Source organism: Argiope bruennichi, chromosome 7 (assembly GCF_947563725.1).
Source record: "Argiope bruennichi chromosome 7, qqArgBrue1.1, whole genome shotgun sequence".
Classification (NCBI taxonomy): Eukaryota; Metazoa; Arthropoda; class Arachnida; order Araneae; family Araneidae; genus Argiope; species Argiope bruennichi.
Window position 1 is genome coordinate 82,984,383 of NC_079157.1, and position 14,655 is coordinate 82,999,037.

The following is a 14,655-nucleotide window of genomic DNA, read 5'->3' on the forward strand; positions in this document are numbered from 1 at the left end:
CGAATTATGTAACTTTAAAAAATACTATTTTAATTTTACAACTAAATTCATAGCTTTGAGAGATAAAGAAAATATTTACAAAGAGAAATTAGGCATTAGGCACTTTTTCAAATTGTTTATTAAAATAAATTTCTGCGCAATACCCATTTAGATTAAGTAAACCTGATTTGATCGATTTTAATCAGGAAACTCTTCATATTTTCATGTTTTAGTGCACCAATAATATCCCCCTCCCCCGAAATACAGCTAATATGACCTGTATAGCTAGTAGGATAGGTAAAAGAAAGTTAGAATTCGTAGTGTTTTGAGAAATACGTTTATTGATGTAAACAACATAAAGTATAATTCTTTCAGTCAATAAACATTTATTAAACTTATTAAAACAATTTTTCACTTAGAATTATTTATAGTACGAATGATTTAGATTGGTTAAAATTAAATACTGGGCCATGATAAGAGCAAATACCTTCCATAGTCCATTAATGATCTACTAAGTTAACCAAAAATGGCTACTCTGCCCTATCCAGCTACTCTACCCACCAACTGCCATTACGGCCAAGGTACAATCCTTCCGGTAGGAAGCACATCCTGTCATTGACAGTAGTAGCCAATCCCACACCAATATAGGGTACCGAGAACTAACCATTACACTGGAAGTTTCTCATCGCCAAATCAAATCTAACCACCCCTCCCGCAGTAAGATTGGTCTAATGGGTCAAAACACATCAAGACTGAAGTAAATGAATCGAGGGAAAAAAGTTGTAAATTAAGTCTCTAATTTTTATAAAAAACATTTCAAAAATCTGTAAATTCTCAGTTTCCGATATACTAGGAAATTGGTGTATAATTTAAGTTCATATAAAAATTGTCATCCTTATTCGGTTTATAATTGTCATCTGTAACGCTTGAAAGAAGCAAAGAATATTAAATCCGCAGATAAAGAAACTAGAATCTTTCTAAGCGTTTTGGAGTTGATTTTGCCTCTACTGCACACAGATTTGAACTCCTTCAAGCAATTTACTGATTGCAAAATTTTAAAAACAAATGTAAAATCAATTGCAAAATTTTCCAAAATAAACTTTGTGTGATCCAACGTAAATTCATATTCTACTGCCTTCTTTATTATAAAACTTTGCAACTTATCTTTTAATGATGTTCCGTCCAGTCTCAACTAAATACATCAAGAAACTTACTTTTTGCAAAAGAAATTTTCTCGGCTTATAAAGTAAAGTGAAGGTCTTTTTTTTTCTTTAGTCTTGTTACTTAGTTGAAAGCATGAATCAAGAACGCCAACGGAGGCTCTTTAAGACAGTGAATCCTATCAATTATGCTTTTGTAGTTTCCTGCCAGCCTAAGTGCCCATTAATGTTGGACACCAGATCCAGGAATGTGCAGGTGATTTATTCTCTTAATAACAGGAAGGGAATTTTTCAAAAAGGCCTTGAAAGGATTATGAAACTTGAAAGCAAGTTTCCATTCGGCGAAGTAATATGTGAAAGTTCCAACCTCTTTTTTTTGTTTTAATCCCATGCTATATATTTCTTATTCAGTTTACTTAACGTTACAGTGCTACGTAAAAATGATCGTCTAAGTGTTGATTTCATAGTTCTTTTTTTTTATTCTGTTTAAATGGGCACTATCTTAGGATTTATAAAAATATTCATCTTTTACTTCTAAAAGGAATTACGCTTAACTTATTGAAAAACTTCTCTCTCTTAATGGAAAAGATAAGAGAGGATTAAATACGTTTTTTTAAAATCTAATAAAAACAGAAAAGTTTTCAGAAGAATTCTTTTAAGGCTAAAAGATTTTGACTTTTATTCGGTATGCATTTAAAGTAAAATTTGGAAATCAGATTATGAATTATATGGACATGAATTTTTAAATGATTCTGAAACATGTGGAGAAACTTTTTACTTAGGAAAGTAACATTAAAGTACACTGAAAATGTTTCTACTGCATAATAAATGGACGAATACAATGCCACACGTTTATTATCTTTTAACTACGAATTATTTAAAATCCTTTCTTCTTCATTTTCAACACAAGTGAAGAGAATGTATCTTGAATAAGACAAATTTGTTCGAAATATTTTTCTATGTAATTTTTAAGCTAGAGGTTAGAATATTTTGGTTCGAATATCCCCTAACCTCAAAACACTTAAAAAATTACTTTTCAAAGTTTATTGGAATGTATATATCCCATCTTTAATAGTTAAGATTTTTATTTTGTTGTTGTTGATGATGATGATGATTTTAGCCATCGACGTTTGGAGGATTTAGGATTCACAGTGATTATATTTCACAGCTAGATTCTCTGGGTATTGCAACAATAACAACGAGTTGACAAAATTTTGAAGACCAATTTTATTGCCCCAATCCTTCGTCTTTTAATTTTGGCATATTTCCTCTGTTGAGAAACACTTTGAAACTTTGCTTTTTTTTACTAGGACTTTAGCGCCATGGAAACTATTCGAAACTGGTCCTCAACTAAACAACTTTTTACCAATTGCGGCGCAGTGTTCTACTACATGGAACATTTAACTTCGCTCGCTTCTAAAATCGTTTAATTCAAGCATAAATTAAAAAATATGCTTAAGAATTACTTTTAACCTTCTTTTCAAATAATAGATGACAATTTAAATCAAGCAGTCCCGTAATTTTTCAATATAACACGCCATGTAAAAGCCTGTTTTTTTTTCAAAGAATTTTATTAATTTTTCTCTAGTAAAAAAAATAATTGTTAGAAAAATAATTACAATGTTATTTTGTTGGCTGTATCTTAATCCACTTATTCTATCTAATTAAAAATTTTTCATACACAAAGCATATGCATATTCGTTGGATAAAATCAGGTGTTCCATCAGCTGGAACTAGGGATTGCAGTACCGGTATACCGGGATACCGAATACCGGTATTTTGAAACGTTTGTACACTTTGTTATACCGGTATTTACAAGTTTAAATACCATTTTTTTTTCGATATTTACTAGAAATTTTTTAAATTGTGTCCACTATGTGTTCAGGGATCGCCAACATAGCAAAATAGTATACGTTTTTGTTATTATGTCACCCTAACGGGCTAAATTAATTAGACTGTGAATACAAAGTTGCATCGTACAATCAAAACGCATTAAAAGTAAATGATAAAAAATTTAGTCTTACATTTTATGAATGAACAAGTTTAAGAAATAGATATGATTTAAATATAAATATTTATTCAGAAAAAAAATTTGGAATATAGAACTTACACATGTCTCAGGAAGTATGCCAGCCGAAAAGTGTGTGGAAGTGCTAAATCTAAATTAGCGAAACATGGATTATCTCTGTATCCATAACGACTGATGGAGCAACAGTTATGAAAAAAGTTGGAAAATTCATTGGTGCAAATTAGCAATTGTGCAATGCTCATGGAATTCAATCAGAAGTAATAGATGTATTATACCAAAAAAATAAAGAACAGAAGAATCCAAATACTGTGGAGATAGAAACTTCGGATTCCAACTTTGAAGAGAGTGAGAGTGATATGGACAATGAAGATACTGACAATATAACTGTTGAAGACGATATTGCTAATGAGGATGAAATATTAACCCATCAAGAATTGCTTCCTATAATTTATAAAATTCGAAAAAGTGTTAAGGTATTTAAACGTTCTCCTACAAAAAATGCCATATTACAAAAATATATACTAACTGAAAATAAAACAGAATATTTATTAATATTAGATTCTAAGACATGTTGAAACAGTTTACTCCTAATGATGGAACGATTTTTGAAACTGAGAAATAAAATTCAAAAAGCAATAAGCGACTTAAACCTGTAAATTAATTTTTCAGATAGTGAATTCGACTTAATATCCAGAACTGTATCAGCTCCACTTCCAATAAAACTGACTATTGAGGGATTATGTCAGAGAGATTCTAATTTATTAACAGCTATTGCAACAATAAATTTCAGTTGCAGTCACTGAAAGAATAGCACACATCACTGTCTGAAGAATTATACAGGGTGTTTATAAAGTCCCGGACCCATTTTCATGTTTAATAACTCATAAAATAATAAAAATATAAACACACTTATGACATTTATTGATGGAATAACTCATATATTTTCCTTTTCAGGTTTGAATATTTTTACTTTTGTAAATATCGTCTGCGCGTGTGATTAATTTCAGATAATTTCATTTTCCAGTCTAAATATCTGTACTTTTCTAAATATTGTCTGCTTATTAATTGCATTTTTCTCTCTTTTGTTTTTGTCAACTATTGCAATGTTATGTTTACTTTTGATGTGTTTGTTCTATGTAGTACTTTTGTATGTGATGTTTTATTCGAGCGGATATTAAGGAGAATGCATACACCACAAGAGAAAGCACAGATTTTATGGTGGTTCATAGAAATGAAATCGATAGTGCAAGCACAGAGAAATTTCAGAAGAATTTACCAAAAAGATCCTCCATCCAAAAACAGCATCTTGCGGTGGAAAAAGAATTTTCTAGAAATTGGAAGTATCGAAGATAAGAAACGTTCCAGACGTTCTTGCACAAGTGATTTTGATGTTGAGCGTGTCAGAGAGACATTTTTACACAATCCTAGAATATCTGTGAGATCAGCGGCAACAGAATTGGATATGCCAATTTCGACGGTGTACAAGGTTATTAAGAAAAAATTAAGACTGCATGCATACAAAGTTCAAATTGTTCAAGTTTTGGAACCGAACGATAGACCTAGGAGGATGGCCTTTGCAACAGATATGCTAAGGAGGATAGAAGATGCTGCTGATTTTCTGAAGAGCATAATGTTCTCCGATGAAGCATCCTTTCATGTTTCTGGCATTGTTAATCGCCATAAAGTGCGCAAATGGCTCTGTGGATGCCGACATGCTTGTCGCTACCTGGCGTGAAATTGACTATCGACTTGATATTCTCCGTGCGACGAAGGGGGCACACGTGGAAGTTCATTGACAAGGGTCATGAAACTTTTTGAATCTATTTAACCATTTATGTTATTAATTTAAATCTATCTTTATTATTTTATGAGTTATTAAACATCAAAATGGGTCCGGGACTTTATAAACACCCTGTATATTACATTGAAAAATCGCACAGAAGAAAGGCATACCGAAATAGAAGATGTCCTATGGTATTTACATAATTATAATAATTTTAAAAATGAAAATGAAAAAGAAAAGAAAAGAAAATAACCAATTTAAATCTGATTAAGTTTATAGTAAATTTTCTTAAAATTTTACATCTTTTACATTAAAAAAACTACATTGTTAAATATATCATAAACAATAAATATAATTTTGAATACATTACAAAAATAAAAAATATATATTAATAAAAAGTTTACATAAAAATATTTTAAAAATTTATTAGAAGGAAGTTGTTTGTGTAAAGAAAAATTAGAATAATCACAAGAGTCATTTTGAGATTTGATGATGTTTTTTTTTTCAACAACATTTGGGAATGCTATCCGTAGGAACTTAACTTTTGATTCATTAAAATCTCCAAGATAAAAACTTCTCGTGAATGTGTATTCCTGTTCTCCAAAGTATATTTCTACCAAATTTGGTAATTTAAGATCAAGTGGTCTGTCCTTTAGAGAACCAAAACATATACACACGCATTCGCCTTCATTATTAGTAGATGCAAATATGTTAGCACTTCTTTATCTTAAAAAATGTAGCCACTTATCATTTTTTATCCATTAAATCCATTTTTATATTGTTTTTTAATTAGCCTCTCTAATTTTAATATGCTTCTGTTTTTGTAATAAATATATGCTGTTTATTGCTGCAGTTCATTCATAAAAACAAATCTTTGATTTATTTTTGTTTTACCATTGCAACATAATATGATGTCAAAGTCAAAACTAATATGTTAAAAAAAGTAACAAAAAGCAGCCTTTATGTTGTGCTTCATAAAATTATCAAATTTAATTTGTCATCTGATCCATTTGAGAAATTTTTTATTTATATTTCTTATTCATTTCAGATATTTCTTCGATCGGAATATTTGTTGTTTATTTGATTTGGTAGTTCTTTATTTCATTTTTTAAACATTGATGCGTTTTTCTCATTTTACTTTTTATTCTATTTTTTAAAATTTCTTTTGAAATATAAAGACATTTTTATCTTTTTAATTAAAGATATTTTAACTTGTTTATTTCGATACCTTTGCTTTAAACTTTTATCGATATTCTGTTGTTTTGATCCTTTCCCCGTTTTCTTGTTTATGTGTGACAATTTTCTTTTTTCTTATTTCATTATAGATAATTTATGCACGAAAATAACGAAGAATAGGAATTCTTAGTCCTTCAGTTAATTAATAAGCCCTTTTTTGAAATAATTTTAAAAAAATCTTTGTTTGTTCTCCAAAATTGAAAGATTCTTCATAGATATTTCCTGATAAAGGCTGCAACATTTGTTTATCTTCAATCAATAAACAGATTCAAGGAATTAAAACATATTGTTTTTGAAATATTTTTCTATTTTTTAATTAATTTTTTATTAAATTAAATAAAAAAAACCCAATATTTTTATCAGACAGGGCTAATAAATCAAATAGGTCCCATAATTTTTGCGTTGAAGAAATATATTCTTCAGATCTTTACTAATGGAGATCGTATTCATTACAGGAATGGAACGACTACAAACTTCGGTGGGAGCCTGACGAATATGGTGGAGTATCCAAACTACATGTGCCTGCTGAGCAGATTTGGCTACCAGATATTGTCCTGTATAACAAGTATGTATTCTTTCAACTATTCTGCATATTAATTGAGTACAATAGATATAATATTATAAAATTTAAAAAAAAAACAATATTGTATAATATAATTTTACGATATTGAAAAAAAGTGAAAAATAAAGAACTTTTGTTATATAATTCAATGTTCTCCAATATTTTTCAATGTTATTCTTCAATATTGCTTTCCAATATTTCACAATGCAGATTTCCATAATAAAGTTTCCGATATTTTTTAATTAAGAATAATAATGAATATTAACCATTATAAACGGATCTTCAATCTTTGTCAGATGATCTATTACATCTATATAGTTATTTAGTAATTAATTTATTATTTAAAGTAGAATCTCTATCCCTTGAACAATATATTTAGAAAAATTTAGTCATTTCATATACAGGAACAAATACGTTTTGTTTATTAAGAATGAAGAAGTATTTTTAAAATAGCGAAGCGTTTAACAAATCGTAGCGTGCTGGAAATTACTTCCCTTATTTCGACGATATCTTACAGTAGGAAAAGGAAATTAATTACTTTGCTACAGAGAGAATACATTTCTTTTATTTTTGGCAATTTTTCTCCCTCCTTCTTTGGAATTGCATATTACCATTTTATCATTTGTACTTGAGATGGATAATTCTAATCAAAACTATTGGTTTCCTAATTTTCTCAGTTATGAGCTGAGTAAAATATTTGTTCATTTCTGGGAATCTTGAGTAATACTTCTGCTACTGAAATATTATATTTGCTTTGAAATAGATTTTCGAGATTAATTCTTAACTTATCTTAACAATATTCTTTGGTATCTGCTTAAGCAAATATGGCTTTGTATATCTGAATTCATTTCGAATCAATCACAAACACGATTTCAATTTTTTTTTATTCTAGTAAAGGGTCATTACAAAAATTAAATAAAACTACAATTAACTTTACTAAATTTAATTTTAACTGTGCCGGTGTCCTGGTAGAGAGGTAGCGCGTATTCCCCGTCACCTGGGCGTCCTGGGCTCGAGTCCCGATTCGGGCATGGTTGTTCTTCATCTGTTCTATCTGGGAGATGTGTGAATGTGCCCCCCTGTAAAAAGGGGTTGTGCAAACGAATATGATGCGTGAGTAGCCAAGACTTACTCTTGGCCCTAGTTGGCGTTACTAAAACAAGAGACGCTCCCTTGGCTTAAAATCACTGACTTCGTCAGCTAGCTTGTCCATGGTGCCATTATAAACAACAACAACAACAACAATTTTATCTGTGACAGTCTTTATATTAAAAGAAATGTGCATAAACATTTCCTACATAAATTTGTTTTTTCGTTTAAATTTCACTGTTATTTAATTAGCTGTCCCTTTCTTTATGTGGAATGCTTTGTCAATTTTATCTATCTCAGAATCCCTATAATATTTGAGATATCCATGGATTTACTGTGATTTTTGTTTTGAGTCACAGTCTAAGAATTTTAACTGATAAGATTAAAAATAGAAAGATTCAGCAGCCGTTCAAAACATGATTTAGCACTTAAAAGGATTAAAACCAGAATTTTATCGAGTTTTTTGTTATTTATGTGTGATTAGGAAACTGAAATATTCTTCAAGAACTAAATATTGCAAGTAAATTTAATATTAATAATTTATAAAGAATTTTTTAAAGTTATCATTCAACATTATTATTTACATAATTAACTCTGATTATGATTAGATTGGCTAGACTGCTAAGATATTCAGTATGGGCTGTATATGATCTGTTGACCTAAATATGAGCGCTAGATTTGTAACACTTTCCACGTCATTCAATATTTCAATCCATTCTTTTTTTATCAACACTTTATTATAAGAATGTGTGGAATATCCAATCTAATTGTATCCCAAAAGCTAATCTCTAACTTGCTCAATATGGACAAGTATTTTCATTTAAAAAAAATTCTTCTAAATAACATTAAAGAATAATTATTTACTAGTTATCTGCAGTGCCCAGCTATGTGTTTCCAAATTAATAGTAATAGTTTGATAATGCCAGCCCACTTAGATGAACTGCATCTTTCCACAACAAAAGAAAGTATTGTTTTCTGTTATATAATAAAAAAGAACATTCTGATCGACAATACATACTTATAAAATAGCGAATAAATAGGAGTGCCCTTGAGGCTTGTCAACGTTTCATTTTGAATTATTTCTCGAAAATTGAGAGCGATAAGAGGCAGATGATCATATCTCGAAGTCATAAGATTTCATATAAAATAAAAATTGGCGAAACACTTACAATGATTGTGACTGGAAGGTTCTGTTAATGTTTAGCTCTATGGAGAATGAACAATAAAATAATGTTAATGAGATTTCTTTCGAAAGTTAAAGTCTTAGATATCTAAGAACAATGAATTTTTATCTGAAATATAAGCTTCGGAAATCAAATTAGTTGGTTGTGGCAAGGGGAAATAATTCTTCAGTTTTTGGTAATTATTTTAAATATATAAATTTGTTTAAATCAATAACCGTACTTTTGACATAAAAACTATAAATGTTTATATTCTGGCTTCATCTTATTACTCATTTTTAGACTTGAACATTAACATTGAACAAAGCTTCTCCATAGTAATGCTCTAAAATGGACGATTATATGAATTCTTGAATATTACCTACTATTTAGAAGGTTTTATCCTCTTAATTGATCTCTTAAAGTACATGCGTCAATCAACAGATAGCGGCGATTCCTGAAGGTGACTGTTGATTGAATTAAAATAATTATTAATTCATATCTTCATATTTCAGTCAGGTTTTATCGCAGAAGAATGAAACTTTAAAAAATATTATTTCTAAGACATACTTTATATCTATGATGAATAGGATTAAGAAAGTTTAGATTTCGTAATTTTTAACAATCTATTTTATCCCTTTGAGTCGTTTTCCCAGCTGTAAGTATATATGTGTCTAACAGGACGGCAATTAATTATTGGACATAGAGTATGTACCTTATACTTTGAATTCAGCATTAAACGTCTCATGCAGTTAATAATCATGATGTAGTTAGTTTCCTCATGGAAAGATTACTGAGTTACTTTCAGAAGTTACAGATTTCTGAAAATTTTCATTTTCAGAAATCAAGTACTAAAAATCCTTTCTATTCATGTAGCTGCATTTTTCTTTAATGAAACGCGATTTTATGGAAAATAGTGTTAAAAGATATTTAATTTAAATTTAACCATAAGAAGAATAACTTTATTTGCAATAAAATAATTCTAATTTGTCGGATGTCGCAAATCATTGCAAAATTTAAGCATTAACTCAAAAGAATAACGAAACAATTTGAATTTGGAAATATAAGCATAAATTATCATCAAATATCTATATAAAAACTACATATGTATCAACGACTACGATTAAAATCCCTAACACTGTACATGACTTTATGCTTAAAAATATCAGAAAATAGATTAAATAAACAATTACAGCTAATTTTTAGCTATTAAAATAGTTAAAAAATAAAAACAGTTATTTAGAAATTATTTAATTCATTTCATTGCAGCATATTTATTTAATAAAACTTAATTCAGCTTGAAACTTTGATTTTAAAAAACTTTTGACTCAATACTAATTGAAAAATTGTTTTAATTTACTTATAAAAAAAATTAGCTGATGTTGAATTCTGTCGTTAATTAAGCATAAATTGTAATGAATTATCAAATCATTCAGCTGAGTTTTCATTTTATATTTTAGAAAAGAATAATTTTGCCCTGAAATGCAAATCTAGAAGAAAAAAAATAGTTAATTGAAATAAATAATTAAATTATCTGCATTTGCAAGCTCAGCATTTCCAACTCTATTTAATTTCAAAGACTTAGGTTACAAATTTTTAAAATATAACTGTGACTCCGATTGAAAAATTTAGGTCCACAAATAATCTTGTTTTGAAAAATATTGAAAGGTAAAAATTTTCATTGAAGAATCTCAACTTCAAATAACTGACTCCTCAATTAAAGTGAGATTAGCTTTTACATCCGAACGGCCATTTAGCAATTAATATATTACGAAAACTTTGCCTTTAATTTGTCGAGCAATAATTTTCTAAAAATTAAGTCATTTTATAACCAAGAGCAAGCTACAGTCTTTGTTAAAAACGCATTTTTAATAAAGCGAATCATTTAATGCAGCACGGTAGAGGTTTCTTCGCGTGCTTCGGCGATATTTCACTGTAGGAAAAGAAAATTAATTGTTTCGCCACAAAGAGAAACCTTCGAGAAAAATTTTCCCGCTCTTTTACTCGAATTCTCCTTTATCGTCTGAGATTTGTGCGGAGAATTCTCATCAGAAATTTTCGTTTGCTAATCTTATCGTTTATTATTTAAGTGAAATATTCATTCCATTTCTAGAAATATTAAGCGATACTTCTGCTGCTGAAAAATGATATTTGCTTTAATGTAGATTTTGAAAATTTATCGTAATTTATATTTGTATTCGCTGAATTCCGCTTTGGTTTTTAAAATATGTCTCAATTGATCAAATCACTTCATTTGGAATCAGTTACAAACATGTTTATACTATTTTCAAAATTAAAAATTTATATATTTAATCTAAAATTTTATTTATTTATACACTTAAAATATAAAAAGACATTTAATTATTTGCGTGTTTCAAATCTAAAAACTGAGTTTAATTTAACAGGATTAATTTAAAATAAAATTATCAGAAGCTAAAATTGGATTAATTGATCACTTATATTTTTGGAAAAAGATTTACCTTAGGATTTAATGTTTATGTTAAAATTTTCATGAAAGCTAAGCAAATACACTGAAATGTCAACAGAAACAATAAATGTCAATAAAATTGATTAGGCATTAAACAAAATTCTGTGATACATCATATCTTCACGATGAATTCCAAAGGCATTATAGAGATTCAGTTATAACACGTGTAACAATTATAATTTTAAGGATATTTTAATTTATTTAAGTACTCTTAAATTCGAATAATAATTTATACTTCATTCAATTTTCTAGACAATATTTCTAAAATCTAAATGGATTTTTTTTTTTGCTTTTACTATTATCCAAGTTTGCTTCGATTTATGAAATAAAATGAGATTGGAAACTCATCTTCCTTCCGTTTGCTTTATTTATCTAATATAAATTTCATTGTTGCTAATAAGCGAATAATAATGAAAAAAAAAATAGTATTAACATGGAATAAATGTTGAAATATTTCCAATGTGATAAGAAGATAGCATAGAAAGAATACCGAGTGTTAGATAACAATTACTCTTTTTAACCTAATTTTTTTTCAGAGGATAGATTTCGAAATCCGTTTCTGTCAAATTTGAAATGTATTTACAAGCCACATTAGCTGTAACAATGCGATATGAAGTTAGCTTTAATTTTATATGCTCAACAAAACCTGGGAGTAAGCAAAAACGGATTTCACAATCATATGCGATTCTTTAGATAAATACAAAGTAAAACTGAAAATGAATATAAAACCGCTGGAATTTCATTTCTTATTTTTTTATATTATCCATTTAATATTGATTGCATCGGTTTTTGTTTTTATTTTATATCTCCTGAAACTTGATACCCCTTCAGATAATTTCTCTCATTATATTTCTTTCTTGTTAATAAATTCATCCCTTTGTACATGAAAAAAATTCTCTCATATTAACATCTTAACTGTTTTAATTTCTTTACTGTCTAATAAGATGACACCTTCTATTTTGGAAATATTTTCTTATTTTGATTCAAATGGAAATCCATTGAATACTTGACTTATCTATGTATTCGAAGTAACTTTAATATTGAATTATAATCATTACGAATGGTTTATTTTTTGCTTACAACAATTAAAATCCGATAAATCGATGCACGTATGGCACTCGGGCAAAACATTTAAGCGGTTAAAGCTATTCTTATTCAGCGATATTATCTGACATTTCAGCGCGTTCAAGCTTGCTTCCCATCATCCTATTATATTTAAGTTTTTATCTTATATAAATTTCATTAAATTAAAAGTGTAATATCAAAATTACCTATGCCAATTTGTTATACCTTAAATTAAAAATGGATAATACCAATTTTTAAAAAAATTTGAAAAGACTAAATTGTATCCATAGATTATTTTAAATAAAACCAATTAAAACAGCATTTTCTGAGCCTTTTTTTTCTTATTTTAATCAATATATAATTAATAGTATTAACTTACATAATATTAACCTAATTGTTTTCTTATTTACAAAATATAATTAACAATATTCTGTAATTTAAAAACTGTTTTGAAAAGGAGATTTACCTCGTTTTCCACAAACTTTACCAATCCTTACTTCAATCTAAGTAGTTTTAAGAACTTTACTCCTTCGCTTTGCTCTAGATCGTCATCTCCTTTATTCGAATTCGGAGAATACAGCCGGGTCCAATCGCGTGAACTGATTGTCTCCAATTGTTTTCAGTGCCGACGGCAACTACGAAGTGACTATCATGACCAAAGCCATTCTGCACTACGATGGGAAGGTGATCTGGAAGCCACCCGCTATTTACAAGAGTTCCTGCGGCATCGACGTAGAATACTTTCCCTTCGACGAGCAAACCTGTCTCATGAAATTCGGATCTTGGACTTACGACGGATACACTGTGAGTTCACTCTCTCTCTCATAAGATTAAATTTAAATTTAGGTTAACACCATATTCAATAAATACACTAATTTTACAAAGCTAATAGAAAATGGCCTTCCAGAATCGTCCTCATATACTTTCCAATAAATTTACTTGCGTATTATTAGCTGCATGCCATTGGAGAACAAAAATTTTGAAAGAGTCTATAAGTATGCGATGTTTGGCTGGCGATATGGGTTAACATCACATTCGAAAAATATACTAATTTTACAAAGCTAATGATATACCAGTGGAAATGGCTTTCCAAAATCGTCCTCATATACTTACTAATAAATTTACTTGTTTATTATTAGCTGCATGCTATTGGAGAACGAAAATTTGGAAAGAGTCTATTAGTATGCGATCTTTGGCGATTAATCGTCAAGAACACTAAATATAGATTTTCGAATTTTTTCTTCTGATAGACTGACCTAATGAAATCAAAATCGGATACAGAGCTATAATTGTAGCTACGAAATCACGTACTAAATGTCATATATTCATTGCGTTTTTCAGTTACCACGTTTGTTGTCTTTTGAAAGTACATATTGATAGACTATCAAATAATTGACGGATTTCATCCAAATTCGACAGTTAGATCTTTATGTACTATATTTTACCCTACCAGATCTCTTAATTTTGTAGTTATCGTGTAAACTTGTATTCGGAGAGGCGTATAAGCAGACTTTCTTTAGGGAGATTCCGTTCAAAATAGGAATCTTTGATAAGAATTTGCAAATTTAGTGACAATACACCAAATTTCATCCATTTATCCCAAAATTTTTTTATATTGCTTTCACAGTCAATCAGGTAAAAAAAATGTGTCTTTCGGACTCAGGGAAGTCTGAAATATTGAGATACATCGAAATTCGAGTTCGATTTTTTTTTTTTTTTTTTTTTTTTTTGAGATTACAACACTTTCTTTATATACAGTTCATATTCGAGAAAGTAATAAAAAAGTGCCTAGAGGATTTATAATGTCCGAATGTCCTTAGTGTGATTCTATGACTGCAATGGGGATTTCGATCCCACTGATGTAGTTGTGGTGAATAGCTTAATACACCAGGAGGGAGAGGAGCATATGCTTTTGTATCCTGGTTATGTTACTGGACTGCGAACCACAAGGTCCCAGGTTCTATCCTCACTCATATCAATCTCCTAAATTGGTGATCTCGGAGGATGAACCTTCAACCTTCGTACAGCTGTTGTGGCGTCATCTACCCGCAATCAAAGTCGCCAGACTCACTTGGCGCAGCAACCACACACGTTAGCCATAACG

The 14,655-nt window shown here is 29.2% G+C and overlaps 1 protein-coding gene across 1 annotated transcript in view; it reads left to right on the plus strand.

The window, feature by feature from the left end:
• Window positions 1–14,655, plus strand: part of LOC129974953 (acetylcholine receptor subunit alpha-like 1) — a 71,293-nt gene that overhangs the window by 19,029 nt on the left and 37,609 nt on the right. The window contains exons 3-4 of the mRNA XM_056087770.1: window positions 6,643–6,752; window positions 13,175–13,355. Of these exons, the coding sequence (XP_055943745.1) occupies window positions 6,643–6,752; window positions 13,175–13,355 (291 nt within the window). The remainder of the gene's footprint in view (window positions 1–6,642; window positions 6,753–13,174; window positions 13,356–14,655) is intronic.